Source organism: Brassica napus, chromosome C1 (assembly GCF_020379485.1).
Source record: "Brassica napus cultivar Da-Ae chromosome C1, Da-Ae, whole genome shotgun sequence".
Taxonomy (NCBI): Eukaryota; Viridiplantae; Streptophyta; class Magnoliopsida; order Brassicales; family Brassicaceae; genus Brassica; species Brassica napus.
This window is the reverse complement of record NC_063444.1, coordinates 50,072,388-50,098,270: the sequence shown is the minus strand read 5'-3', so window position 1 is coordinate 50,098,270 and position 25,883 is coordinate 50,072,388. Positions and strand designations below refer to the sequence as shown.

Genomic DNA, 25,883 nt, shown 5'->3' with positions numbered 1-25,883 from the left:
CTTAAACACACAATCTCTCCAATACAGTTTCGAATCTTTCTTTAGCAGCTGTCCAACTATGAATCCATACATATTATGATGAAATACAGAAGCATTTGACCCAACATTCTGGAATCCAAGAATTGATTAGCTTGAGGACCCTTTTCCTCTTTGACTCAATCTTTGGAATACACAAATGAGGATGCTCAGCCGCGGTTAGTATCTTGTGAAACAAGTTATCGAAATTTCCAAGTTTGGAACTGATTGGTATTGGAGCTTCAATCCCTATATCTTGTGTAGCCTGCAAGATCTCATTTACATGAAAACATTATTATTACATAATCTTTTGATGATTATTAATCAATAAGAAATATCAGTACTTACCCTAGTGGATTCTTGAATTGCCATTGGGAATGAATCAAGATCCATTTTAGCTGCAACCATTAGACAAGGAAACACAAACCCTGCGTCTTCACTAATTGTTGCAACCTCAGAAACCATATCAATGGCTCTCTTCCAAGAAGACTCATCAGAAGAATCATAAACAAAGACTGCTACATCACAAGAAGCCAATGCTTCATCTGATAATAGGAATCCATCTTCTTGATATTGAATCTCCTTCATCACCAGAGTTTTCTTTGTACCTCCAGTTACACCAGAGTTCCCAACCATATTAACAGCATAACGCTCCTCACCTAATCCATCTCTATTGTCATCATCATATGGCCTAAGATCATATACAATAAGACATAAATTTTATGTTATGTAAAATCAATTTTCTTGACCTGAGTTTTAAAACAAACAAACCTTCCAATAAATCCATTGAGCAGTGCAGACTTTCCAGCATTCGTAGGTCCAAAGACAAAACACTGAACAACTTTTCTTACAGAGATTTGCTCCTTGCGGTCTAGCTCTCTCCTCCTAGTAACATGAACTGCTGAAGATGGATCATCAGGGTGACAAATGCAAATGAAATATTCAAGACTCCTAGCCGGATCTAGTAGTGTCATCAATGACCACTGCAAAGATAGAAATAGTTTTAAAGATTTAGGACAAATTGTAAACATTTGATATGGGATCTTCTTGAAACCGTTCTTGATTACCAGTGAGAGGAAAGCTTCAAGTGATAATCCTCCATTGCTAGTTTTCTCTGTAGCATCCTTATAAGGAGCTCCATTCCAAGGACTGTTATTAATGAATCAAATCAATGGAGTTACATATAAGTAGATACAAGGACTACATTATATTAAAAATTTGCGCTCTTTTTGAAAGTGAAAAAATTACCTTTCAGGTGCAGTTTCAAAGAGAGATTCCATCATTTGAGGTCCCAAGTTATCGAAACGGTGATAGGCTCTCTTTAAGGATCCAATAGCTTGATCTGTCAGCTCAACACTCTGCACAAAAGCCAAATCAGAACAGCAGCAAAAAATCACAATAGAGTGTTATATTTCTGAAGATGTTTACCTGATCATGCATGCGTTTGAATGATGAATAAGGAATCATCTCATGTACAAGTCTTAAATCATTGTTATATCCTAATGTCCTAAGAATAGTCCATAACGTTCTGAGTTTTCTATCGTTGATAAGCTTTGTGATTAGAACCAAGAAGCCATCTATTGTGAGTCCGTTTTCTTTGACTCCTAGTGGACACAGTTCTTGAACAGATTTTATTAATTCTCTACTACGAGAAGGCATTACTGGTATACCGAAGCTACGAACATTCATATCGCTTAACCCGTCATCACTGAGAATGTAATCATTGTTACGCGCATATAGTTCAAATATACGTTTTAAGGCAGCAATACAGCGAGGCTTCAGTGAATTGGTTACTCGATCATACACTGGTCCTATTGGGTACATAGCCGATATTTGCGCTTGCACAAAAACCGCTTGAGCCTGCACAAAAATCAGTTTGGTCGTTTTCAGACATGAAGTATAGTAAAAGGTTGAAATGCTTTAAAGTGTTAAGATCTCACTCACAAGCCAACTGATATCAGATAGCCAGGGAGCAGACCACTCAATGCATATCTCTATCTCTTGACATTGTTGCCTTATAGGTAACGTTATTTCTTCAATGTTGACCGGATTATGTTCGTTTTTGATAACACTATAACATGCTACTACGATAGGGACTCTCACCTATGTAATAGAAAGGTCATAAGACAAACATTTAATAAGAAAAATTACAAAATTGATTGATGAAGACATAAAAAAAAATGAAACTAAACCTCTAGTTGTCGAAACAGAGGAAGCCAATATTCAATTAAACGGTCCAAAGTCTCTTGTCTATCTATTGCAAACGTTAGAACTATTGCATCTGCTTCCTTGACTTCCCTAATGACATCTCTCTTGTCTTCTGATCTGCAAATGTTATTAACAAAGACATCAATAGAATAAAAACCATTATATTTAAATATAAACCTATCCACAGAATATTATATTATATACATCCCTTAATGATGTCAATATATGCACAAATCATAATTAACATTTACCTTGAAGAAGTGTCGATAAGGGTAACCGGAACATCTTCAGAGCAATATTCAGAAGGTAGTTTTGTATAAGGTAACAGAGAAGGGATGTTAGGTTCAGGATAGTAATGATCAGTTACTGCAGCCATGATCAAACTTGTTTTCCTAGTTTCTTTCTCACCAACCACAACGATTCGTACAGGTTTTGTCGAGCCATTTGAGTCTTCCAAACCAAAACCATAACCACTCGTCATCTTAAGCTGCAAACAAACATCAAAATAATTTTAAGGATAAACATATACATGTCTTGTAAGATGACATCTGAGAAGATCTATGGCCTTAGAGGCTTAAGAATCAAGTCTTAAGGGCATTGTATGTTGAAAAGGACAAGACTTTTTCACAACCCACAAGATGAAATTACTGAAACAGAGATAGACTAGATGATCCATCATAAAGATGCACACTTTGAACCAAAAGCACTCATCATCTGATTTTGCAAACAAACATCAAAACACTTTTCAGAATAAGACTGAACTATGGCCTAGAGGTTTAAGAATCAAGTCTTAATGGCATTGTATGTTGAAAAGGAGAAGACTTTTATACAACCCATAAGATCAAATTACTGAATTAGAGTCAAAAACAGAGAGAGGGTAGATGATCCATGCATACTTTTCAGAATGATTCAGAGGCTCAAAAGCAGTAAGAGATTTTACCTTGAAGGTCAAAATGCAAATAAAGACGAGATATATGGTAACTAAGCTTATGAAAGATGAGAATTCAAAGTAGCATTTTCATCTCTATTTATATTACTGGTCGATTCCAAGTAGCATATCCAGTACCTTAAGCCAAGTGTCACGTCTTAGTGTGATATTTGCGTTTGTGTGAAAGGATCAACGGATGAGATTGAATATCTAGACATTGATACAATTGGTCTTCTTGTTTCTGTTATCTTGTTACCTTTTTGGGTGTTCAAAGCTTTTAATTACTTTGCATTAATTTGAATACCCTATTGTTGAATAGAAAATCCTTTCCTTGTTAACATTTAAACAATTCAAGCATTCGTGTTGAATAGAACTGCATAGCATTATTACAGTTTAACCGTACGTGCATCATGCTATTTCATTACATTTTGATTTTTGACTATATAACAATTAACTAGGTTGAGACCCGCGCCTTGCGCGGAGTAAAATATTTTATTATTTTTGGTTGAAAGAAAAATATTTTGATATTTTGTTCAAAACTATTATATGGTTTGATAACATATACAGTAGGACTTCTATAAGTTAATACTCCATAAATTATTAATCTCTATAAATTAATAAATTTTATCGGTCCCAGTTTGAACCAGTTCAAAATTTGACACAAATCGATAAAATAATAAGATAATAATTTTTCAAAAATTATATATAAATATGTGGTCCCATTAAAATTATAAATTAATAATTTATATGTATACATATTTTATATAAGTAAGAAACTATTATTATATTATTTGTTTTATATTCACAATAAAATTATCTTTATATTTTTTTAACAGATTATATTTTTGATGAGATTTAGTAATATTATATCTAAAACCACATTTAAATTCTTCTTTATATAAGTAAAACCACATTTAAATTATATGCAATATATATTATATACACCAAATAATATAATAAAATTAATATAAATGTCAACTTTCAAAATAACAATTAATGTCTATACACTAAAATCAAATAGTTTTCTTATTTTAGAATAAATATATCTTAAAATAAAAAATCTAAATAAGAATTTTTTTGTAAATTAATATCGATATAAATTAATAAAATTTCAAAATCTCAACATTATTAATTTACAGAGGTTTTACGGCATTATGAATAAATACAGTTACTTAATTATATGGTGTATGATTTGATTTGTAATTGAAAAAACATGTAAAAAATAGAGTGCTTAGTATTGAATATATGAAATGTGGGAGGGGATTGTTTGTAACATAACTTGGGATTAGTAACTACACTTTATGAGCCACTAACGTTTTAATATTATTATTGGGCTGTGTGAAGTCCACACAATTAAAGAATGGTTTTTTTTTTTTTTTTTTATCTGAAGCTTTGTAAATTTCGTCGGCAACTAAAGGATTGGAAAGAGTATTTTAGGGTTCAAGCTTTGCTAAATCGATTCTTCTTCCTTCCAAGTAAAGGTATCTCTTCCCTGTCTTGTATTGATAAATTTCAGTATTTAATTAAGTTTGATGGAAGATTTCGATCATTTAAAAACAAAACCATTCACAAAATTGAAGATACTCTATTTGTGTTTGTCTTTAGATCTGACCAGTCTGGTCCTTCAATTATTCGTGTAGACTCTGATCATCCTATATGGTACTCCGTTCGACACTGGTAATATAATACTTTCTTCATTTTAGATCTTTAGAGTGTTGTCTTCGTAAGATAGGTGATACTGTTTCTAATCGTTTTGTTTCAAAACAGTTGTTGCAGAGGAGTGAATGTTAAGTGAATAAAGCAAATGAAACAGGCTTTAGCTACTTTGGAGCAGAACCTTTTTGTAAAAAAATGGCATAAGGAGGTGATTCAAACTGCCGAGGAGACCATTAAATAATTGACTCGAACAACATCAAGCCATTGTTTGCGGCACCGACCCATCAAAAACGATATGCAGCTGCGTAGAAAAGAATTCTCTAATTCACTGGCTCCTATTTCCAAGGTATGAAACGTACTAATAATAAATACTTAGAAAATCCTAAGTTAAAAATGCGTAGAGTACATAGATAAATCAAAAATTCAAATATACTGAAAAAGAAACGTAATCATTCAAACTGATAGCCCTTGTTCATTAAGATATAAATGGTCGCAAATGGTAATTTGATAGACTTGGTAGCCTTGTATAGCTTTTCTATCAAGAAATTAGATTTGTTGTGTCGCTCGCTGATTTTATGTGAACAGTATTCCTGCCAGAATATAGAGTGTTATTTCTATTACAGTTAATTATAGCAACATCAAGCTATTCTTACAAATAAATTTCAAAATATAACATTCACTGTTCTCAGTGAAATTTAAATCATGAATGTCATCCCTTCTAGGAATATATAATGGATGTGACGGCCATAAACAATCTGAATATCTGCATTAAGGCTTAAGCAGAGATTAGTTAGAACCATATAAATATCAACTTAAAACCCGTTCTCACAAGAGTTGATCAAATTGGGCTACCAAATCCTTCATAGTAAAAGGATGAATCATATCTCCCTGTTTAAAAAAGCACAACAAACTCACGAAACAGATAGCTATGGTGGTTATTAGGAATAAATAATAGAAACTTATAAAGGAATTGACTAAGACCATCTCAATAGTCTCCAGCTTCAAAATATTGTTTCCACAAACGAACAATCTTCACCTTAATTCTTCAAATGGATTTGAAAGGTTTTAATTCGGAAATCTGAACGAAATTAGCCATCGATTATTCGGTGATATTGTTTTGGTTGCTAGGTTTCTTTGGCTTGGGTAGTTGTGATTCCTTTTGGCCGATATAATTTGTGTATATATACCCATTGATTTAATGAGAAGGTTTACGTTATGTCCAAGCATAATATACGCAATTTATGTTAGAGAGTAAATTTTGGCCAGTAGATTCAATCAAAACGATTTAGTTTGGAAACAAAGTTTGTCATTATTATAGCCTTCCTTTTTTGGTGCTATTCGAATGATTCAAATATATAGGAGAATAATTGCTTGATTCAGTTTACAAAGTTTTGTCATTAGTATTAGGCTATTAGCATTCCTTTTTGTGCTATTCGAATGATAGCATTAAACTACACACGTAATAGTAAGCTCATGAAATTGGTAAAACCTTTTTTTTTAACCATACTAAACCATGTTACATTTAACCGAGTTTCGCCATTGTAAATTGTAATGCATTGAACAACTAATATAAATTGTTGAAATAGTCGTTGATAGACATGTATATGTTTCTTATATACAATGGTGTATCTCTGGCATATGTTTCCCAACGGTTTTTAGTGGAATGTGTTATATAACACGTCCGGCCTCTAGACTTGTGAAAGAAACTTGCGGCTCAAACTTTGTAACGCACCTATATAAAAAATATCTAGATTATGAAAAAATGGCTATGAAAATAGCTGAACATTAACTCTTAATATTCATTTTGTAGGTACATATGTATATGGGATTCACTGAAGAACCATTAGTTGACAATGGTGTTGGTGCATTCAGAAAAAGTTAACCGAATTGGTATATTCTAATAAATTGTTATTTTGTGAGAGTATAGAACAAACAAACATATGAAAAAAATTTGAATATCACCACAAAAGGAAGGATAATTAGTCGGACGAAGTTATTGTCATTTTGTATGAGTAATTAAGTGGGACGAAATTATTTAGGCCAGTGGCATAACTTGTAATTTTTCTAGTAATGAAAGGGTATTCAAATAACTTGGTTGAGAAGGATTGTGAGCTTGACACATGTGCAAAATGGCAGTGTTGTAATTAAAATACAAAACAAAGGTTATTTTCTTAAAATGCTTCTCAATTAATAAGAAAGGGATTAGAAAACGCGTGTGATCTTTATCATATACTTTCCACTTAACGCAATTAAATTTGTTACCAAAAATAATTTTCCTAAATCAATTACCAAATAATCATAATCATCTAATTAAAACATTTCTATTAACCAGATAAATATGATAATTTCTGTTTTTTTTTTAATTAAATTCGAGAAAAGGTATATAAACATCAAGTGGCACGAAACCTTCTAAATGAAAAAGAAGGTTACCCTCTGTTACAAAGGCGAGTTTCTTCTCGATTCCTGAGAGACGACGAACGTGAGATCGACAAGGAGATCAAGATGATGACCGGCGGGAACTACACGACGATCGACAGCCAGAAAGTCTCTGGATCTGTACCTGTAAGTTCACTCCTCCGATTCGATTGTTATACATGAGTATCATCTACGTGTGTACTTCCTCCGATCTGATCTCGTTTGTGTTGATCGTAGTCCGTTCCAGATCCAGGCCATACCACCGTCAAATTCGCAGGTAAAACATTCGATTGTGATTGTAGAGCGGTTAGGCTTGAACGAATTGATTTGAAATTTAGCTAAAGAAGAAAGCAATTTGTTATGGATTCTTGAAAGAATCTAGGTTTAGCTGGAATCTTAATGCATTGTTTGTGTTGCAGAATCAAATCTTCAAACATTTCCTCCATCTCAGGGCAAGATCTCTGGTGGGAGTAATCCCCCTCGTGATGCTGATGGTATGGAGTTTTTATTCTATATGAAGTTATAAGATGTGGAAACGTATGATTGAGCTTTGATTTGAACACTGGTGCAGATACATTTTCTGGACCTGGTAACGGTAGTAGTAGTAGTACAGATGAACCTCAGTCTGGTGGCTGGCTCCATAAGTTTACTGTTGGTGCTTACAAGCCGTTCTTCGACGTCGACACTTCGGATGTCTTGGACAGACTCAAGGAATCTCTCTTCCCGTTCCGCGGAACGTTTACAGAGAAGACTGCTGATAAGCCTGACTTGTAAGAGTTGTAGTCTTTTTCTTTTTGACTTTACGTATGGAACTCGGTTGATTTTGTGTTTTGTTAGGTATGGTCCGTTCTGGATATGCACGACTTTGATATTCGTGGCGGCGTCTATCGGCACGTTTGTCACGTACGTAGCGCATAAATGGAAGAAACAAGAGTGGAACTACGATATCAATCTGGTGACGTGGTCCGCTGGTGTTTTCTATGGCTATGTCACGCTTGTTCCTCTCGCGTTATATGTGGTTCTCAAGTACTTCTCTGCACCTTCGGGGCTTGTACAGCTCTTCTGCCTCTACGGCTATTCCCTGTTTATCTTCATCCCTGCATTGGTACCCAATACTTCTCCTTCTAAATAGAAATCAAAACATCTGTATATGATGAATGAGACTTTGACACTTTTTTTTTTATCGGTGTGTGTTGAACTGCAGTGCCTCTCGGTGGTGCCAGTGGAGATCTTCAGATGGGTCATCGCGGGTGTAGCAGGGTTCATGTCTGCAACATTTGTGGCTCTGAACCTCAAAGCGCATATCAACTCGGCTGGGGAGAGGTCGATCCTGATAATCGCAAGCATCTTTCTTTTGCAGCTGGGGCTTGCGGTTGTGCTGAAGCTCTATCTGTTCACAGTCACAGTATGATTAAGGTTTTTAGAAAATTTGTTCTTATAAAGGTAATGTGTTTTTTGATAATATCTATATATTCATCCATAAACGTTCTCTCAGATTTACTAATTTTTTGTACTGTATTGAGAAACTCGCATTTGTTTACATAGAAATCAAACATGGCCATTTATTTAGACTCTAACAAACAATAAACCCATAAACTAATAAGACACTCATTAATAGAAGGAAAAAAAGGAGGTTTAGTGATTTAAATCTTCAATTATGTTTAGATCGGATGGAAAACTCCCAATTAAACCAATATCCATTAAATTAAAACGTGATGTTTCTTATAATTACAAAAAACGATACAAAACTCAAGTTCAAGAGTTTTCTGTGGGTGAATCAGGAAAGCAATAGCTAATCCCTTCATTCACTAGTTTGACCTTTGGATAAATATTTCATATATGACCGAAACAATAGCTAATCCTCAAAGTTTTTATTGTCCACACCTTTTTCAAAAACAACATAATCAACTCAGCACGGATCTTTACAGATCAAATTTTATAGGATTTGTTATGAAAGTTAGTAGCATACTATAACAAGTTGACCTGCTCTTGTACCTACTATTAGAGGAGGGAGCTGCATAATCCATCATTTTCACACACAGAAAAACAAAGCTAAATAAATATCTTACTTTGTAACCATCTTTTACCAAACTCGAGATATTATAAACATCATGCCACCAAAAAAGAAATTATTCATATCCTAGGCAGAGTTAGAAAAGAAAACGACAGCTCCAAAGAAGAAAATAACACAAGACTCCTAAGATTAAGATAAAACATATTCAGATCAGGTTTGTCTACTTAACATAACCAAAGATCACATGATACTACAACCAGCTGGATTCTCATCGCTGAACATATCAGTATAAGGACCCGAGTGTGGAGGCGGCATTGGCGGTGGATGAGCATAATTCACTGCTGGATATGGCCGAGCATACATCATCGGGTGGTACATGTCTCCACCGTGACCACCACCATATCCTCCATGAGCTGCAGCAGCTTGTTGTTGTTGTTGTTGCTGCTGGTGCATCATCATTTGCATGTACTGTTGTTGGTTCATTTGATGATTTGCCTGAGGTGGTTGTGGATAATATCCTCCTCCTCCACTCATCGGCAAACCTTGTACCGCCGGGTAGGAGCCGCCGCCTTGATGTCCCATTGGACCACCTTGACCCATCATCCCCATTGGACCACCTTGGCCCATCATACCCATGGGACCTCCTGGACCCATTGGACCACCCATCCCCTTAGCACTATGATTATGATTCCCCTTGTTACCTCCTCCTCCGCCTGCTTTGTTGTGTTTGATGAGCTCTTCAATATCATGGGCCCCATGGGCTCCTCCTTTCGATTTACCTCCTCCCTTTTTAGGCCCACTATCATAATGATGAACTCCACCTCCTCCCCCACCACCAGAGGATTTTACCTTATCACCCCCACCACCACCACCTTCTTTCTTACCACCTCCCTTCTTCTCATCTCCTTTTCCACTTTTAACATTTTTGAAAAACCCTAGAAGGCCACCACCACCACTTTTGGCTTCTGTTTTCCCCGTTTTGCCCCCACCTCCCTTTTTATCTTTTCCTTCTTTCTTACTCTTCTCACCTCCTTTCTTTCCCTCTTTTCCCATTTTACCCTCACCCATTCCCTTCATTTGCACCGGAATCTCAAACCCACCACCTCCTCCGCCTCCTTTCTTCCCCGCTCCTCCACCACCACCACCGGCTTTGAACCCATTCATCATCATCATAATCTCATTAGGCCCCTTAGGCCCACCACCATGCTGACCCATTTGTGGCATCTTGTTAGGCATCATCATCATCTTATTTGGAGGCATATGATGATTACCTCCTCCTGCTCCATGACCATGTCCTCCCATTTCATCCTCCTCATCGAACTCATCGTCATCATAATCATCTTCACTGAACTCATCATCATAATCATCATCACTAAACTCATCATCTTCTTCAGCAAACTTAACAGACTTCTTCTGATCCTTAGACCCCACAGGAGGCATCATCATCTTCATATCCTTCCCACCACCACCACCACCTTGAGCAGCCTTCATCATCATCATCTGTTGAATCTGCTGAGGAGTCAACTGCATTGGTTGACCATGCCCTTGATTCTGACCACCACCACCACCACCGTTACCTTTCCCCTTTCCTTGGTTGCTCTCTTTTCCACCTTTGCCCTTACCGTTTCCACTCATACTGAGATTACCGAACTGCCCATTCAGATTAGCAAACCCTTTTCCTCCTCCTCCGCCACCACCACCGCCTATGATCTCGGCGTGTTTCCCTGACTTGCTCAGCTTCTTAACGAGAAGAGCAGGGTCAACGTTCCCTGTGACAGTGACTTTCCCCTGTTCCACATCTGCTTTTACAGAGTACACTCCTGATAATCAAAAACCAAAACCATTTCAGATTCTTCCCCAATGCTTAAAATCTCAAAGCTTTGAACTTTATAAAGTAAAGTAGAAACAGAGTTACCACCAGAAGATAAAATCTCAAAACTTTGAACTTTATAAAGTAGCATAGAAACAGAGTAGTAACCGAAGATAAAATCTCAAAGCTTTGAACTTTATAAAGTAACATAGAAACAGAGTACAATCAGAAGATAAATCTTAAAACTTTGGACTCTGTGGTCGAATTTAAAACAGAGTACCACCAGAAGATAAATCTTAAGACTGAACTTTATAAAGTAACATAGAAACAGAGTACCACCGGAAGATAAATCTCAAAACTTTGGACTCTATGTTTTATAAAACAGAGTAAAATTTTCATGTGAGAGAGGAGAGCAACAAGGGGAACTCAATAAATCATAGATCTATTTGTTTTCAGAGAAGAAAGAACACAAACCTTCGATTTTCTGCAACTGTTTCTTCACTTTATGCTTACAGCCTTCACAGTGTACGTTCACTTTCAGAACACATGTCTGCCCAAAAAAAAACACAGTAGTAAACAGAATTAGCACACACAGACACAATCTTGAAGGGAGAGAAAAGAATAGAAGGAGACGTGTACCTGAAGCTTCATAACATCTTGTTTATTCATAACTTCTCTTAGATTTGTGGGTTTTTACAGACAGAACTATGGTTAGAGAGAGAGAGAGAGAGTTTCTGTCTGAAACTCTTATTTTGAAGAGAAGAGGGTAGTAGATAAGAGATTATAAGAAGGGGGTATGTTGTGTAATAAAGGCGGTTGTTGTTGCTCAAGGACAGAGACGGAGAAAGAGAGAGAGATACAGAGATTAAAAACACACTGAACACTTGTGTCTTGTTTTAATCTCTCTGTTTCAGGGTTTCTTATTTTCTACGCCTGTAAAAGAGAGCGGTGGTGGCACAAGAAGCAAGGATATCTTTCATTTTGATTTTGCAAATAATCTTTTTTAATTATCATTACTTTACTATTTTCTTAATTATTATTCGTTTCTTTTAAAAATTTTAATTATAAAGTTTGTACTTTTTCTTCTGGTACAGAGTTAAGAGAAAGAGGAAGCTTGAAGGCAGCTTCTTTCACTTTGGCAGAACTAAGTACAGCCTCGCTTCGTCACTGTACTTAGCTGTATTCATCTTCTGGAATACGATTGATTAACATACAATTCGAATATTTAAAGTTCCTTAACTACAATACTTAGCTGTATTAAAGTTTTCAATAATTAGATTTACTTTTTTTCGTAATTTCGTAGATATCATCTATGTATTTTCATAAGTTCATCTTACTGATCATAGCATATCTTATTTCCTTGTAGACTTATTACATTACAATAGTTTTATGTAGACACTGATATTAACATCAAATTTTCGGGATCACAATAATGATTTGTGATCAATGATTTTAATGATTGTTGACTAGAGAGGGTTTTGGATCCAGTCACAAGCAAGAAAGCGGTCTTTGTCATCAAGATGGACTTGTTTAAACTTTAAACAACATCATTTACGCAAACAAAGAAGCTACAGCTACTGAAATTCAAACAATAATTTTAAACTCCTATAATGGTAAATTATGCGATCTAGATCTTTCGTATATACTACTAATACACCACATACGAAATGTTTCTTATAAACTGTTGGATTGTCAACATAAATTGGTTGGCCATATGATTTAATTTCTCGTAGTATCAACCCAAATCTTTTTGAAAGTTTATTAAGAAAAAACAATAATAAATTAATTTGATTCTAGTTTTATGATGGAAACTACTGAAAATTTGATTTGGTAACTTTTCTCGTCGAAGATATTTATACATAAATAAAAATATACATATTTATACATACAACTTAGAGGGTTTTCTATATGTTTTTCATGGAATGGTCATAGAAAATTCAATCACACAACATACAAATATATGTTATTGATATGAATACATGAGACAGAGAAAAAGGGAAGAACAATTATATCGATTCCACTCTTTGCTGTGAATAGAGCTCTCTTAGGCCAGCTTTCAACCACCAACACAAGTCTGAAATTAGATAAACTATTAGTAAACTACTTCTTAATTAGCTAGTTGAAATATCTTAGAGGTTTTGTGTTAGAAATAAAACTTGACTTAATTTGCTAGTGCATGTGGCGCATGTGCACCACTTCATCAGTGAGATAGTATCATAATAGTAAGTGGCTTTCTTCAAACAAATCCACAATAGTTTTATACACACCATGAAGGATAGAGAAATACTATCAATAGTAATGCCATTGTTATTAATTCACATCGTGCATTTTTAAACTAAGCATAACTTTTGACTGTGTTTGATTAAAATAATAGCCATACTAACCGTAGATTATAGATATATATACACAGGTAGGTTCGACCATAACTAATGTTTAGATGTAACGTTACAAACTTACAACTTACGTGACTCTAGGGACCTACGGTTACACACTAGGCTTTTTTTTTAAAGTACGTCGGAGGTCGGTCCATGGAAACCTCAGAAAGTGATATATTTCTCCGACCAAAGAAAACAAATAAAACACGCACAAAAGCATTGATCCAAAAAAAAACACGCACAAAAGCTATTAAGAAAACTAAAAGAAAAGATGAGATAAAAATAACATTGTCTTAAGATATTTTGATCAATCATTTTCAGAGATATTTTAGACCCTTGTTTTTTCTAGATAAATAACTTTCTCTGTTTCTTTCGTCTTTTCTCTACAGAAAACCAACCTCGTGACGAACATTGTTGTCAGCTTAATTTTATTTGTCAGTCTGTTTTATTTTCAACCTCTTTCACGCTTATCAGTTTCATTCTGATTGTTTGAATTCACTGCTGTTAAAAGAGACTTTGGAACTCGTTAAGCAAATTTGTAATGTAGTTTAAACAAACAAAAAACAATTGTTATGTGGGATTAGTTTATTATTGCATGTAGTAAGACTCTTTTTAATAAAGAGAAAAGCTCAACTTCTAGTATTTACATGAAATATATATTAACAGTTAGACATGGAGATACAGAATGACACAGATTAATAGCATAGGTTATAAAAGATACAGTTGAAGTTCTTTTAATTTATGTACGGAGAAACTAGGCTTTACTTTTCCTTTATCTTTTCCATAAAATTATCCATAAAATTATATTTTTGTTTGCTTTTAGTACCACTTCTTCTATACACATTTGACTAATCAATAAAAATCGCAAATATTTTGGACTCATTAGATGATGTGGGGTCTTTTTAAGGCACATGCCGATGAGTACTAACTGTTGTTTTGGCGTTTTGGACGCTGGACCTCATCTACTCTAATTCAAATCCAATGTAGTAAGTTTTTATTAGCTACGTTTACTTTTTAAGAAAATGTTATATTTTGATATAAATGTGTCTTCATTGCATGCATTATATTGGTATCCTCTGAGTGATTTATATTAATCAACCCTCCTGGAAACATGGATTTGATACTGACCACCAAAAAGAACAAACATAAGAACTAACTGTATCACGCGTTATGTTTGATTCCGAAGGTCAAATAACGAATGGGAATAATACGTGTGAGAATTTAGACGAAGTTTGCTCGATGTCTCAAACAAGTTATAAAAGCAAATAAACATTTTTCGTCTTTAATAAAAAAAAAATTTTCGTCTTACTTTTTAGAAGTTGTTTTTCTTACAATACAAATAAAATTAAAATATATATTGATAATACTTTTTGTTAATTGATAATTCCTCGATACAATAGAGAATTACCGCTCATTTGTAATTACAAAGACTAAAGATATTCATGTTTTAATTAATCTGAATGTCTAATAAATTATGAAATTAAAATGCGAGGCTACGAAGAGGTAAACAAACTAAGCTTTGATTGATTTATGTCGACTTACGGTGATGTAACCCCCACACGTTTCTAACACATTCATAAACCTAAATTCACTAGCTTATTTCTCTATCGAATTAAGTTAACATAACTTCTGTTGAATTGATACGCGCAATAAGCAAAGATGTAGTGTAACTTGTAAGGATGTCCAGAGGTGGAGACTATGGACTTCATATCCAAAATTGGTTCACATAAACTATATGGCACTCTCTATGGTATCTACCAATGTGTCTATGCATTAAAGAAAGATTTGTATTGTTTTGGTAGGTACAAATACAACTAACTTTTGAATTTATATGTATGTGCATATATATATAAAATAGACATATATACCCTTTTTCTCAAAAAACACACACATAATGACAAACCACTAAAAATATCTATATTTCAAATGACTCAATCTTTTTGTTGATGATAAGATTATGAGTTCAGTGAGAAACTGAGAGAGAGAAACGTAGATTTCCGGCCGACGGCAAGGCTCCTTGAGCCAACGTCGGTCCGGTTGTGGGGTTTCCTTCTATTTTAAAAGCTAGTTTTTTCGTGGTGTCTAGATCTAATAGAGGTTCGGTGGTCGTCCGATTAGTTTCTGGGAAGGGATGACTTCTTCAGCATCTTCTTCGCCGGCTTTGGTTTACCGGGAGGCGATGGTTCCTTCAACATCGCTATCGCCGGCTTCTGTTCCCGGGAGGCGGTGGCTTCCGCAGCATCGCTGGCGCCGGCTTTAGACTAGGGTTTTCTATCCTTTAGATCTACGAATTTGAGCCTCATCTGGTTTCTGCCTCTCGATCTGAATCTGTTACCGCTTGTAAGTCGGAGATGATGAATCGATTGTAGGTTGTTATATCTTTTGATAATTCGTAGATCCGTTTGGTTGGGTTGAATGTTATGCGGTTGGTGTTTTTGAGTTTTTCTAACGTTTGGTGGAATGGTTTAATCCCGGTTTCGTTGCTGCTGTCGACGGTGGCCGTTGAGTCGTAGTGGCACGGTCTATGGTACCGGAGGAAGAAGGGAGGCGTGCGGCTGCGCGTAGTTCGAGCGGCGCTTCGCCCACTAGGGTTTTGCTTGGGTTTGGGCCTTGGGCCAAATTGTTCTACTTTGTTATTTGGCTTTTGTTTTTGGGTTTTTTAGTTGTAATGTGTGGGCTTTGTCCCTTGGACTTCATATTAATATAATTCTGTTGGAAAAAAAAAGATTATGAGTTCAGTGGTTCTTGTTGTTTCATTTATTTTATTTTCTTCAATCTTGATTCAGTTTCTACTTTATCGAGTAAATTAACAAGAACGAAAGCACTGGGGTACTATATAGACATGATTTGTTAACAATTTTGTAAGCGACAAAATTAATATCGTGCAATATATATTCTATATTATCAACATAAAAGAGTTAAAATCCCATACATTTGGTTGGAAACGAGAAATATCGTGGAAGTTAGGTGATGGGAAAAGTTAGAGCGCTTCAATTAATTGTCACAAATTATAATAGTTCTATGGACGTTAAGATAAACTCTGTTTTAACTTTTAACACATAAATCAAACCATCATGTTTCTTCCAGCTTTAAGTAAGAAAAGGAGATCAGTGGGGGTAAAATCGAAATAGATCAAATCCCAAGGATCAAGAAAGAAAAAGAGCAGTAAGAGGAAGGAAAAAGCTTTATTGGTTGGGGTTGACAAGACATGAAGCAGATTGAAAACATCTGCTTTGGTCCGAAAAAGAGGGAAGTTAGATTCCCTGAACTGCACCTACATTGGTCTACAGACACACACATTCATGTATATAGTGTTACGTAATAATCATAACCCATTCATGTTTTTTAATATGACTGATCTCTGTTTTCCTCCATCATACACTTTCACTTTTGTCCCCTTCATCATGGTACAACATCCTCAGTAACTTGATTTACTTTATATATATATATACAATAATGCACATTCACGTTTAGGTCATAAGATGTTTGTTACAGGCTGGTTTGCAAAATTGTTTAGATTTCAAAAAAAAAAAAGAAATTGTTTAGATTTAATACTGAACCAAATGAACCGGCAATCTTTCTGGCTGATCAGAACATTTTTATTAATTTTCTTATGAGAAAAAGAAAATTCAACTTTTGCTTTTTAGGTTACTTGTTTACCTGTTTACCCGATGTCCCTCATGAGCGGTTTACTCACAGTTCAAATATTCTCTGCACTTTTCTTTATACCAGTCTTTTGCAACTTTGCTTTTTTTTGTCGATGGCAATCTTAAACCATTTACACCGAAAGATTTTCTTTTAATGTATAAAACGAAAAGAAGAATAAATGGACATTAATTCGTTGAGTGGTGCACAAAGTTCAAGTGTTTTGTGTCTATGTTCGACAAGACATTGACTATAACGCATTTTCAAACATGTCAACAAAACTTTAATTCAAAAATATCTAACTGTAAGAAACTTTCTAAACGGTCGAAATGCATATAACACGCATTTTATGTCTCTATACATAGCAAGTTAGCAACCTAACTAAACCAAACTGAGCTATACAAAGAAATCTACCGTTTCTTAATCAACTTAATTCACGAGTAAACTACATTGTTAATGATGATCAACTTATTTCAAAGCATGTCCTCTTATTAACCAGCTCGAGTTTCTAACTTATGTTACAATTCTAGGATTATGGCCACGATTACAGTGGCCTTAGCCAGTGAGCTAAATCATGTTAATTTTGATGGGATTCAGCATTTGACTCTGTTGTTTATCTTTCTCCTTTTTCTTGCCGAGTCTATCCGAGTATCAAGCAAAAACCAATTAGGGTCTGGGTTTTGGGCTAGTTAGCTTTATTGGGTCTTAGTCGTACAAGCTCAAATCCCAGTAGATGGTACACTAGAAATAATGTTTATGGGGCTATTCAAATATTGTCTCGTCAGTCACATGATATACGTGAACAGTCTTCAGTGGCGAAGCCACGTTATAGGGTCTGGGTGCAAGTGCACCCGCAATTATATGAAAATCCAAACTTTTGCATGTAAAAACAGTTAAGTTTGGGTAGCCACTATTCAAATATGAACTCTAATAGTTATATAATTCTTAAGCCTCGCAAATGGTCCACTTAACCATAATTAAAAAGATCTTTGACAAGTCCAGTCGTCACAGCGTGCAAACATTAACTGTTTTTGTTTGTCGTCGATAAACATAATTTGGGCGGTTCTAATGTATGCATTTGTTGCGCATAAGCACATGTGAAAAATAGCATTGTGCATTAACTACGAATATTTAATTATGTCCTTCTGTATTAACATTGATTAATGATTATTCAGACGCCATGAGAGTCCGTGATCTGACCGGAGGCCTAGTGGCGGTCAATAATTTTCATATAATATCAAATTTTTTTTTGAAGTTAACTGTATAATATAATCATTTCTTCTGAAAAAGACAATTATTCGAATTCGTACAAAATAATGATCAAACTCATATAACGTTTTGTTAGCTCATGTAGCCTTTTGTATAACTGTCAAGTAAACTCTGGCTATAAACCATTCAAATAATTCATGTCTATCTCCTTGAGTACTACTTTTCTGTACATGAAAGTGAGTATATAACTATATATTTTTTTGAGCAACTGTGAGTATATAACTATATTTAGTCTGATAAAAACCAGAAAAAATAGAAAAAACTATATTATATTCTCTTATTTATCATGCAGAGAGCTATTCTTTGTAGTCGAATAAAACCTTTTTATATTTCAAGAACCCAGAGACCTACCTGCACTGCACCACACCGCACCTCACCTCACCTCGCATCACCACTATCTGTTGTTTATTGTTATCTACCTGTTTTTAAAGCTTTTTATAAAGTAGATCTCTTATCTGGATTTGACTTTGATTAATATGTACGTTTCAGAAACTCAAGAATACAAAATTAACAATTTAAAAAACAAAGGAAAATGTATTGCGTGTTTATAAACAACCCCCATACAAAACAAAAATGAAAAAGATAAGAAAAATGTAGGTACAGCTACAAAAGAAAAGTCAACTAAACCGGTAATCTCATCGAACCGCTAGTTGAGCCACCTGTACCGGGCGGTTTAACCGAAGTTCCTTCGCCGTCCTTATTGACTCCTCCTCTATGTACCGAAGAGTTCCTCCATAACAACGACCCGTTTCTAAGAAAAGCCCACCGGTCCGACCGTGTGGACTCACCAGTTGAATTCGACACATTGGCTCGAATACTACGGGTAGAACCTAGCCTAATCGAACCATCATCACGGCTCCTCCACATAAACGACGGCGTTTTGCGGAACAACCAACGATCAGACCGAGCCCTTGACGGTTTACCTCTCCTTGAACTCCCTCCCCTAGGAAGAGCCACAAGACTACCAGACCGGTTTAGTCTCCAATTCTCCATCACCCTCTTCCTCACATCTTCCGGTAACCGGAGAGTAAACCGCTCGGTACATTCTCCCGGTTGAACCACCGAGTGCCCGGTCGTATGCGATCTCGAGAACTTCACGCGTTTGATATCCACCGGTACTCCAGGTAGTCTCCTCGAATCGACTTCAGTAATAACCGATTGTTCCGGTACAGGAGGATCAACCACCGGTTCGGGGTTCACAACCACCTCCTGTAATTCAACATCCGGTTCGACCGGTTCTCCCTCAGAGAGATTAGCTCTGCAAACAGGGCAAGTAACGTGAGCCTCAAGCCACGCGTCGATGCAGTGAGGGTGAAAGACATGATCACATTTAGGCAGCAAACGCAGCGTTTCATCGTCTTCGAACTCGTTCAGACAGATCGCACACTCAAGCTCCCCTTTCCCGAGCTTCTGAGTCTTCACCTCCGAGTAGACAAACGTAGGAAACGTCTCCACCACCGAAAGATCTAGTCCACGCGACGCCGCGGTGACGGTTCCTCTGGATCTAACCCCACCAGCAGCAGCAGGGGAGGCGCCGGGGTCGACTACGCCGGAGCAGGAGCGGAAGTAGATGGAGAAGAAGCCCATGAAGAAGAGAGCAGCGACGAGGATCACGACGATCACCGCCAAGGCGGGACTCACCCTGCCATAGTTGTTGTACATTTCATTTCTATTATCAGGCGGCGGCGGCGGTCTTTGACCAGCCGCGAGCTCCGCCGCTGATAGTATTAACAAGAAAACAATCGGCAAAACGCCGGAAAAAGTCAGGGGGTCAGATCTTCTCATGCTTCTTCGTGTGTGTGTTTTGCCTCTTCGATGAGATGAAAGTGAGTTTTAATGTTAGAGCGTTCTTGCAGTGACGTCAGCAAATGTGTCAGTTCTGACATCCACGTGGCAATATAAGCTTCGTTCAATCGATAAACATTTTTTTCAACGGAATCAAACATCATGCATCGTTTTCATATTACAGTTTACAATTTAACCTTATATCTAATTGTTGCAGACCATCACATAACGAGAAGAGTTGACTTTGACTATGTCTTCGATAATATTTCGGACAAGTACTTGTGTTTTCTTGTTCAACAACTATGCTAAATTTCGTTACATGTCACCGGATAATTGTCCATACTTCCTAAATTTACATAACATAGGGTTTGCATAATATAAACCTGATGCGTAGAGAGACCAAGCTGATATGTTGCATTAAAGTCTAAAATTTAACAAATTTGATGATTGAGCTAAAAATATCATTAAAATTTTAAAATACTGAATTAATCGAGATAAGAAAAACAAACATGGCCTTTGATTCAGTTTATCTCGTGAATCCTTCACGTGAATGAATCATGAACTCTTTAATAATTTCCATAAATGAAATGGCAAAAGATCTAATCTCGAGATTGTGTGTAGTCTCGATACGTGGTCGCTTTTATTTATTAATGGTCATACTTTTCAGTTCTCACGTTGGGTCAAACAAAGAACGCTGAATTAAATATAATTTGACCGAGTAGTGCCTTTCTAGAAGTTAAAGCCAAGACGCACTTCTTTATTACCGCCACTCTTTTTTGGTATCTCAGGCTTCTTGGTATGTGGGTATTAGCACACCTGAATCCTCTGTCAGGTTTTTGTAAGCGTTTTGGAGTGTTCTTGTTACCGGTCCAACTTTTCCTTCACCAATCACACGTCCATCGATTTTCACAACCTGTGTAACAAAAGAGCTTATTATTGTCTTATTGTGATTAGAGATTAATTTATTTGTTAATGGTTAAGTAAGATCCCCTGAAGATTTCATCAAGAGCCATGAGTTACTAACTGGAAACTCCCTATCTACAAATGTTTTATGAAAAGATTGATGTTTGAATGTCAAAGATTCAGGTGCAAAATGTTAGAGGATGCTTTATTTTAGTAAGCTAATAAAGACTGTACGTACCGGGCTTAGTTCTCCCATAGTTCCTGTTGTCCATACCTGAAAAGCATGCATTGTTAGATTTTGTTAGAGGAAGAGACACACACATAATGACCTTGACGAAAATGATCATTTGTAAGCTGAAATGACCTCATCTGCTGTATGAAATTCCGAGAGACTGATTCTTCGTTCTTCTAAGATGAGGTTCTCTTTAACCACAAGTTCCATAACCTTGAAATATTATAGGAAAATGCAAAAAATGTTTTATATCAAGTCTATTACTGAGATGTTTCTTAACAAAAGTACGTGAGTTTTTTTTTTCCCTTACGGTAGCTCTTGTTATTCCAGGGAGACAGAAATCTGCATGGGGAATCAGAACACGCCCTTTCTTCACCATAAACTGTATAGCATAAAATAAATATGTAACAACATGAACTTCTCTGTAAATTAAAACTCTATCAAAGTCTTTCTTACAATGTTGGTTGCATTGGTTTCAGATACAAAACCATCTTTGTCAAGCATTATGGCATCCGCGGCATTCGCATTGCTACTTTCAATCTGTTTTTATTTTGAATATATATAAAGAACATTAATCTCATAAAACAATGTCATTTCTTGAACTTTCTTGATTTGAAAAACAATACCTTTGCTAGTATGTTATTGAGAAGGTTGTTATGATGAATCTTGGAATCCAAGTTCTGAACGAAAGCAAAAAAGATAAAAAAAACAGACTTATTCAAAGTTATATCATGAAGAGAAGTCTTGAGTCAAATTCATACATTAGGCGAGTTGCGGCGTGTGGTTGCAGTCACCAACACAATCCCACCATCATTGTCATACACTGGAGGCTTCCATTCCGCAAGCACTGCCACGAACAAAGTTTAATTTGCATGTAAAGTGTAATCTCATTAGTCATTACCAACCTTAGTTGTTAGGATAAAGATGAAAGGTTACCAATAAGAGTACATCCATATCGATTGAAGGTAGGGCTCATTCCAGAAGTTACCTTAAACGAACCAGTTGCATAGTTTTTTAAGACTAAGAAATGAAAACGTAAGTTTCTTAAAGAAACTTGAAATATACTTGAAATAAACGCAATACCTTTTTGCCACGAGTGAGAGACAACCTGATATGTGTATTGTCAAACATACCATTTGTTATGAGAGTTCTGAAGATAGCTTCTTTTATCTGTATGGTGTACCATAATAAAGCTATGGTGGTAACAATATTGTTTCAACAGAACAATGGTCGTAACATTCAAGATGTTTTACCTCTTCACGAGATGGAACATTGTCGAAAGCCAGAGCCTTAGCTGAATCAAACAGCCTAACCCAACATTTCAACATATAAACAAGATAGCTTATAAAAACTCTGTTACTTGCTTCTTAGTTTCTTAAGCATTTGGAATGTTGTTATTACCGATCTAGATGTTCTTCAAGCTTGAATATCTTCCCCTTGTAAATCCTGAGTCCTTCCCATACTGAGTCACCACCTTGCACAACCGAGTCAAAAACTGAAACCTAAAGAATAAGAAGAGGAAACATAACACAATCAGTTTTCAAAATGCAAACCACAATACAATGACGTTAAGTTTTCTTCAGCATATAAAGCACACCTTTGCCATTCCACGAGGTAAAATCTCGTCACCAACCCATGCAAGAAGTTTAGCGTTTTCAGCAACCGGGAGACTAGGAGGAGGCAAGGGACAACTCAAGAGTGAGGACTTGTGCTTCACGTGGCTCCTAAGAATGTTGTAAAGTGGTAGACTTTGCTCCAGCAAATCGTAATGTGACAAAGGGAATATCTGTGAAAACAAAACACACCTTAAACTGAATTCAAAACCATAACCGAAACAAACCAGAGACTTACACGTGGATACTTCTTTGGAGATGAGAAACCAGTTGATTCATGCACACTCTTGTACCACCATGGTGCCCATACTCCATCTTCGGGTATAGGACCAGCCTCCCATCTAAAGCAAACACAACAAACCATATTAGATATTACAATCTTAACATTTATAAAAACAAAGAGAATGCAATAATAGAACTTACTTAAGCATAGAGACTTGAAATGGAATCTCCAAATCATCGCAAAGACCGCGTAACGTGGTCTGTATATATATTAATGTCTGTAAGGACTAGATCTTAAGAAACATAGACATATTACAGAAAAAAAACCTCTGGATCTCGTTGAAGCTCATCTGCATCAATGACTGCTGGTGGTGTTCCCATTTGACAGAGATCACTGTATATCGACACTAACTCCCCCAAGCCTAGTTCTAGAAACGATGGAGGGTGTACCTTCTCAAAGGAAGGCTGCAAAAAGGAAAGAAACAAAGAAGAACATTAGTTGAAACTTGGACAAAAAAGTTGAGACCTATAAAAGAACATTTGATGAGAAAGCTAACCAGTATGTTAAGTGGATTTCGTATCAATATGAAATGCTTTCCTTTACTCATTAGTTCACTTGGCAAACCGAAAAGCCGTTGTTTCGAGATATGCTGTTCAGAGGAAACACAAGAACGCACTATCTTTTAGAGCAAGAAACAACAAAGAAAGCTTTAATAGCACGGTTCTTGAAGCTTCCAAAATAAACAATCAGCGTTTCACCTTACAGTACCGGTACTTCTTTGATCCTGATCCATAAATGATATCGTTCACTACCTTATGTCCATTGCACTCCTATGCAAAACAAGAGACGAAGAATCAAAATTTGTTTTATTTCTAAAGCAAGACTAAGTATGACCTAAAGTCCTAACCAGTTACTAACTTACTATTTATAGTAAACATACCATCTTGGAGAGAACCTCGTCTCTGTATGGCCTATCAACACCTGTAGCTTTGAGAAATGCTGCATACAAGGGCTCGTCGACAACTTCAATGTCATCTCTCTGAAAAATTGGACATAAAATAAATGTCGACAGCTTTACTCCTTTTTCGGGATGCAAGTAAGGTTTTGAGCTAAGACCTAAAAGGAGAGTGGTACCTGTGCAAAGGAGTACATGAGGCTGGTGCTGAGAGATCTTGGGGCAGACCAGGAGTGAATCACTTCAGGTTCTGTCATTGAGGACGATGATGAAACTAAAGGGAACTCTAAACTCTGGTCTCTCTGATCACTTTTGTAATATCACCACTCTTGAGTAAAGTGCATGAGCGTTTGTGGACCTGTAAGGTGTAGTCTCTTGACATAACAAGAATCTACCTCTCTAAAGAAAGAAAAGGACAAAAATTTGGACAGCAACTTGCACGCATATCAATTCTCTGTTTGCTTGGAAGTTAGTAATCCCTAGAAAAAAAATATACCAACTTTATGTAACCCCTATAATGCTCAAAAAATAAAAAATGTAACCCCTATGAAAATACTTTACTTTAAATGGAACAAGTCCGGAAAATTAATGTTCAGTATTTCAATTTAGTAACTTTGTTCTATAGTCATGCGTGTTTCGTCGTCTTCACACTCTTTATATTGTTTTCAGTCAATTTTATATCTAGTAGTATTGATAATTAACAGTTCCAACCCTTCATATTATTTTCAGTCAATTAAATATCTTGTAATATCGACCAAGTCATCTCTAAGTCTAGCCAAAATAATAAAACAAGAGAGTGTCACGAGAGGAACACAATCATATTGTTTCTTTCCATATTTCCAAGCAAACTCTGTTCTAGTTTCGTTAAACTATACACAGTACCAGTGTCGTGCTTACCTCTAGAGATCTAAGACAAAACTGAAAAATCCTTTATCACAATTATTAATATTAAATTATACGAAAATATGAAAATTATACAGAAAATTGTGCAAATAATGATAAACTAGATTTTGACCCGTGCAACTGCACGGGTGTTCGTTTTCACTTTTTTATACATAAATTATTGTTTTAGAACATAAGTGGTATATATTTTTAATGTTAATCATATACTTAAATATTTATATAACTATTTCAAATACAATAATTTTATAATTTACATGTTATAATTAATTAATTGTTTAAACCTTATGTATTTGCCACTTCTTATTATATATTTATCTTATTGTATTTGCATTTAGTTATTAAGCAAATTAATATATTCATGAGGAAATATATTTAAAAAATATTTTGTATTTAATTTAGGCTAAATTCTGATCCGTATTTCAAAACTGGATTTCTTTTTACCAATATTTTTATGCTTATTCATTTTAGATAATTTATTATTGTATATATAAAAGTGTAAGATATATTAATTTTTAGACATGTATTATATAGTTTGTTAATTTTAAGCCGTTCTATCATCATATTATATTTCAAATAAATAGTTTATAGTTATGAAAATAAAATTTATAAATTTATCAATTGAATATAATTTTATCATATTTATTTTAGTATAATAATTATATTTTAACATGATCATGACTATAAAAATAGATAAAATATGATATAATTTATTTATTTTCATTTCTAAACGATAACTTAAAATACATTAAGTTATTGTTTAAATATTTTTACACAGATTTATTAGAATTTTTAAAATATAATACAAATATATATTATATTTAAAATGAAAATATATTATGATTAAAGTAGTTACAAAGATTTTATATTATTAACTTTAAAGAAATACATGTTAATTTTTATACATGTATTATATAGTTTGATAATGTTAACCCAT

General features: G+C 35.3%; 5 protein-coding genes across 5 annotated transcripts; 1 reads left to right on the top strand and 4 right to left on the bottom strand.

Annotated features, from left to right (window-relative positions):
• Nucleotides 1-73: 73 nt before the first annotated feature.
• Nucleotides 74-3,268, bottom strand: LOC106436006 (mitochondrial Rho GTPase 3). The gene is given in 8 exon segments (XM_048745727.1): nt 74-280; nt 364-759; nt 762-1,164; nt 1,264-1,373; nt 1,444-1,875; nt 1,960-2,118; nt 2,208-2,340; nt 2,475-3,268. Coding segments are annotated over 8 exon segments (2,070 nt in total). The 5' UTR covers nt 2,705-3,268.
• Nucleotides 3,269-7,187: 3,919 nt separating this feature from the next.
• LOC106435738 (protein YIPF1 homolog) lies at nt 7,188-8,791 on the top strand. Its single transcript, XM_013876660.3, has 6 exons — nt 7,188-7,369; nt 7,460-7,499; nt 7,642-7,716; nt 7,794-7,992; nt 8,060-8,327; nt 8,427-8,791. The coding sequence occupies exons 1-6, from the start codon at nt 7,310-7,312 to the stop codon at nt 8,631-8,633; spliced, it is 849 nt and encodes a 282-aa protein (XP_013732114.2). The 5' UTR covers nt 7,188-7,309; the 3' UTR covers nt 8,634-8,791.
• A 476-nt stretch (nt 8,792-9,267) lies between these two features.
• Nucleotides 9,268-11,996, bottom strand: LOC106436007 (heavy metal-associated isoprenylated plant protein 34-like). Its single transcript, XM_013876955.3, has 3 exons — nt 11,686-11,996; nt 11,521-11,596; nt 9,268-11,056 (listed from the first exon to the last, which is right to left on the bottom strand). Exons 1-3 carry the CDS (start codon nt 11,713-11,715, stop codon nt 9,477-9,479), a joined length of 1,686 nt encoding a protein of 561 aa, XP_013732409.2. The 5' UTR covers nt 11,716-11,996; the 3' UTR covers nt 9,268-9,476.
• Nucleotides 11,997-18,856: 6,860 nt separating this feature from the next.
• Nucleotides 18,857-20,273, bottom strand: LOC106435739 (E3 ubiquitin-protein ligase ATL6-like). Its single transcript, XM_013876661.3, has one exon. The coding sequence runs from the start codon at nt 20,118-20,120 to the stop codon at nt 18,957-18,959; it is 1,164 nt and encodes a 387-aa protein (XP_013732115.2). The 5' UTR covers nt 20,121-20,273; the 3' UTR covers nt 18,857-18,956.
• A 443-nt stretch (nt 20,274-20,716) lies between these two features.
• Nucleotides 20,717-24,453, bottom strand: LOC106435990 (branched-chain-amino-acid aminotransferase-like protein 1). Its single transcript, XM_048746264.1, has 19 exons — nt 24,226-24,453; nt 24,032-24,130; nt 23,850-23,921; nt 23,648-23,740; nt 23,418-23,555; nt 23,292-23,350; nt 23,107-23,209; nt 22,853-23,041; nt 22,657-22,757; nt 22,509-22,563; nt 22,339-22,425; nt 22,192-22,243; nt 22,017-22,102; nt 21,882-21,935; nt 21,712-21,795; nt 21,566-21,637; nt 21,388-21,468; nt 21,262-21,297; nt 20,717-21,033 (listed from the first exon to the last, which is right to left on the bottom strand). The coding sequence occupies exons 1-19, from the start codon at nt 24,301-24,303 to the stop codon at nt 20,905-20,907; spliced, it is 1,668 nt and encodes a 555-aa protein (XP_048602221.1). The 5' UTR covers nt 24,304-24,453; the 3' UTR covers nt 20,717-20,904.
• Nucleotides 24,454-25,883: the final 1,430 nt, after the last annotated feature.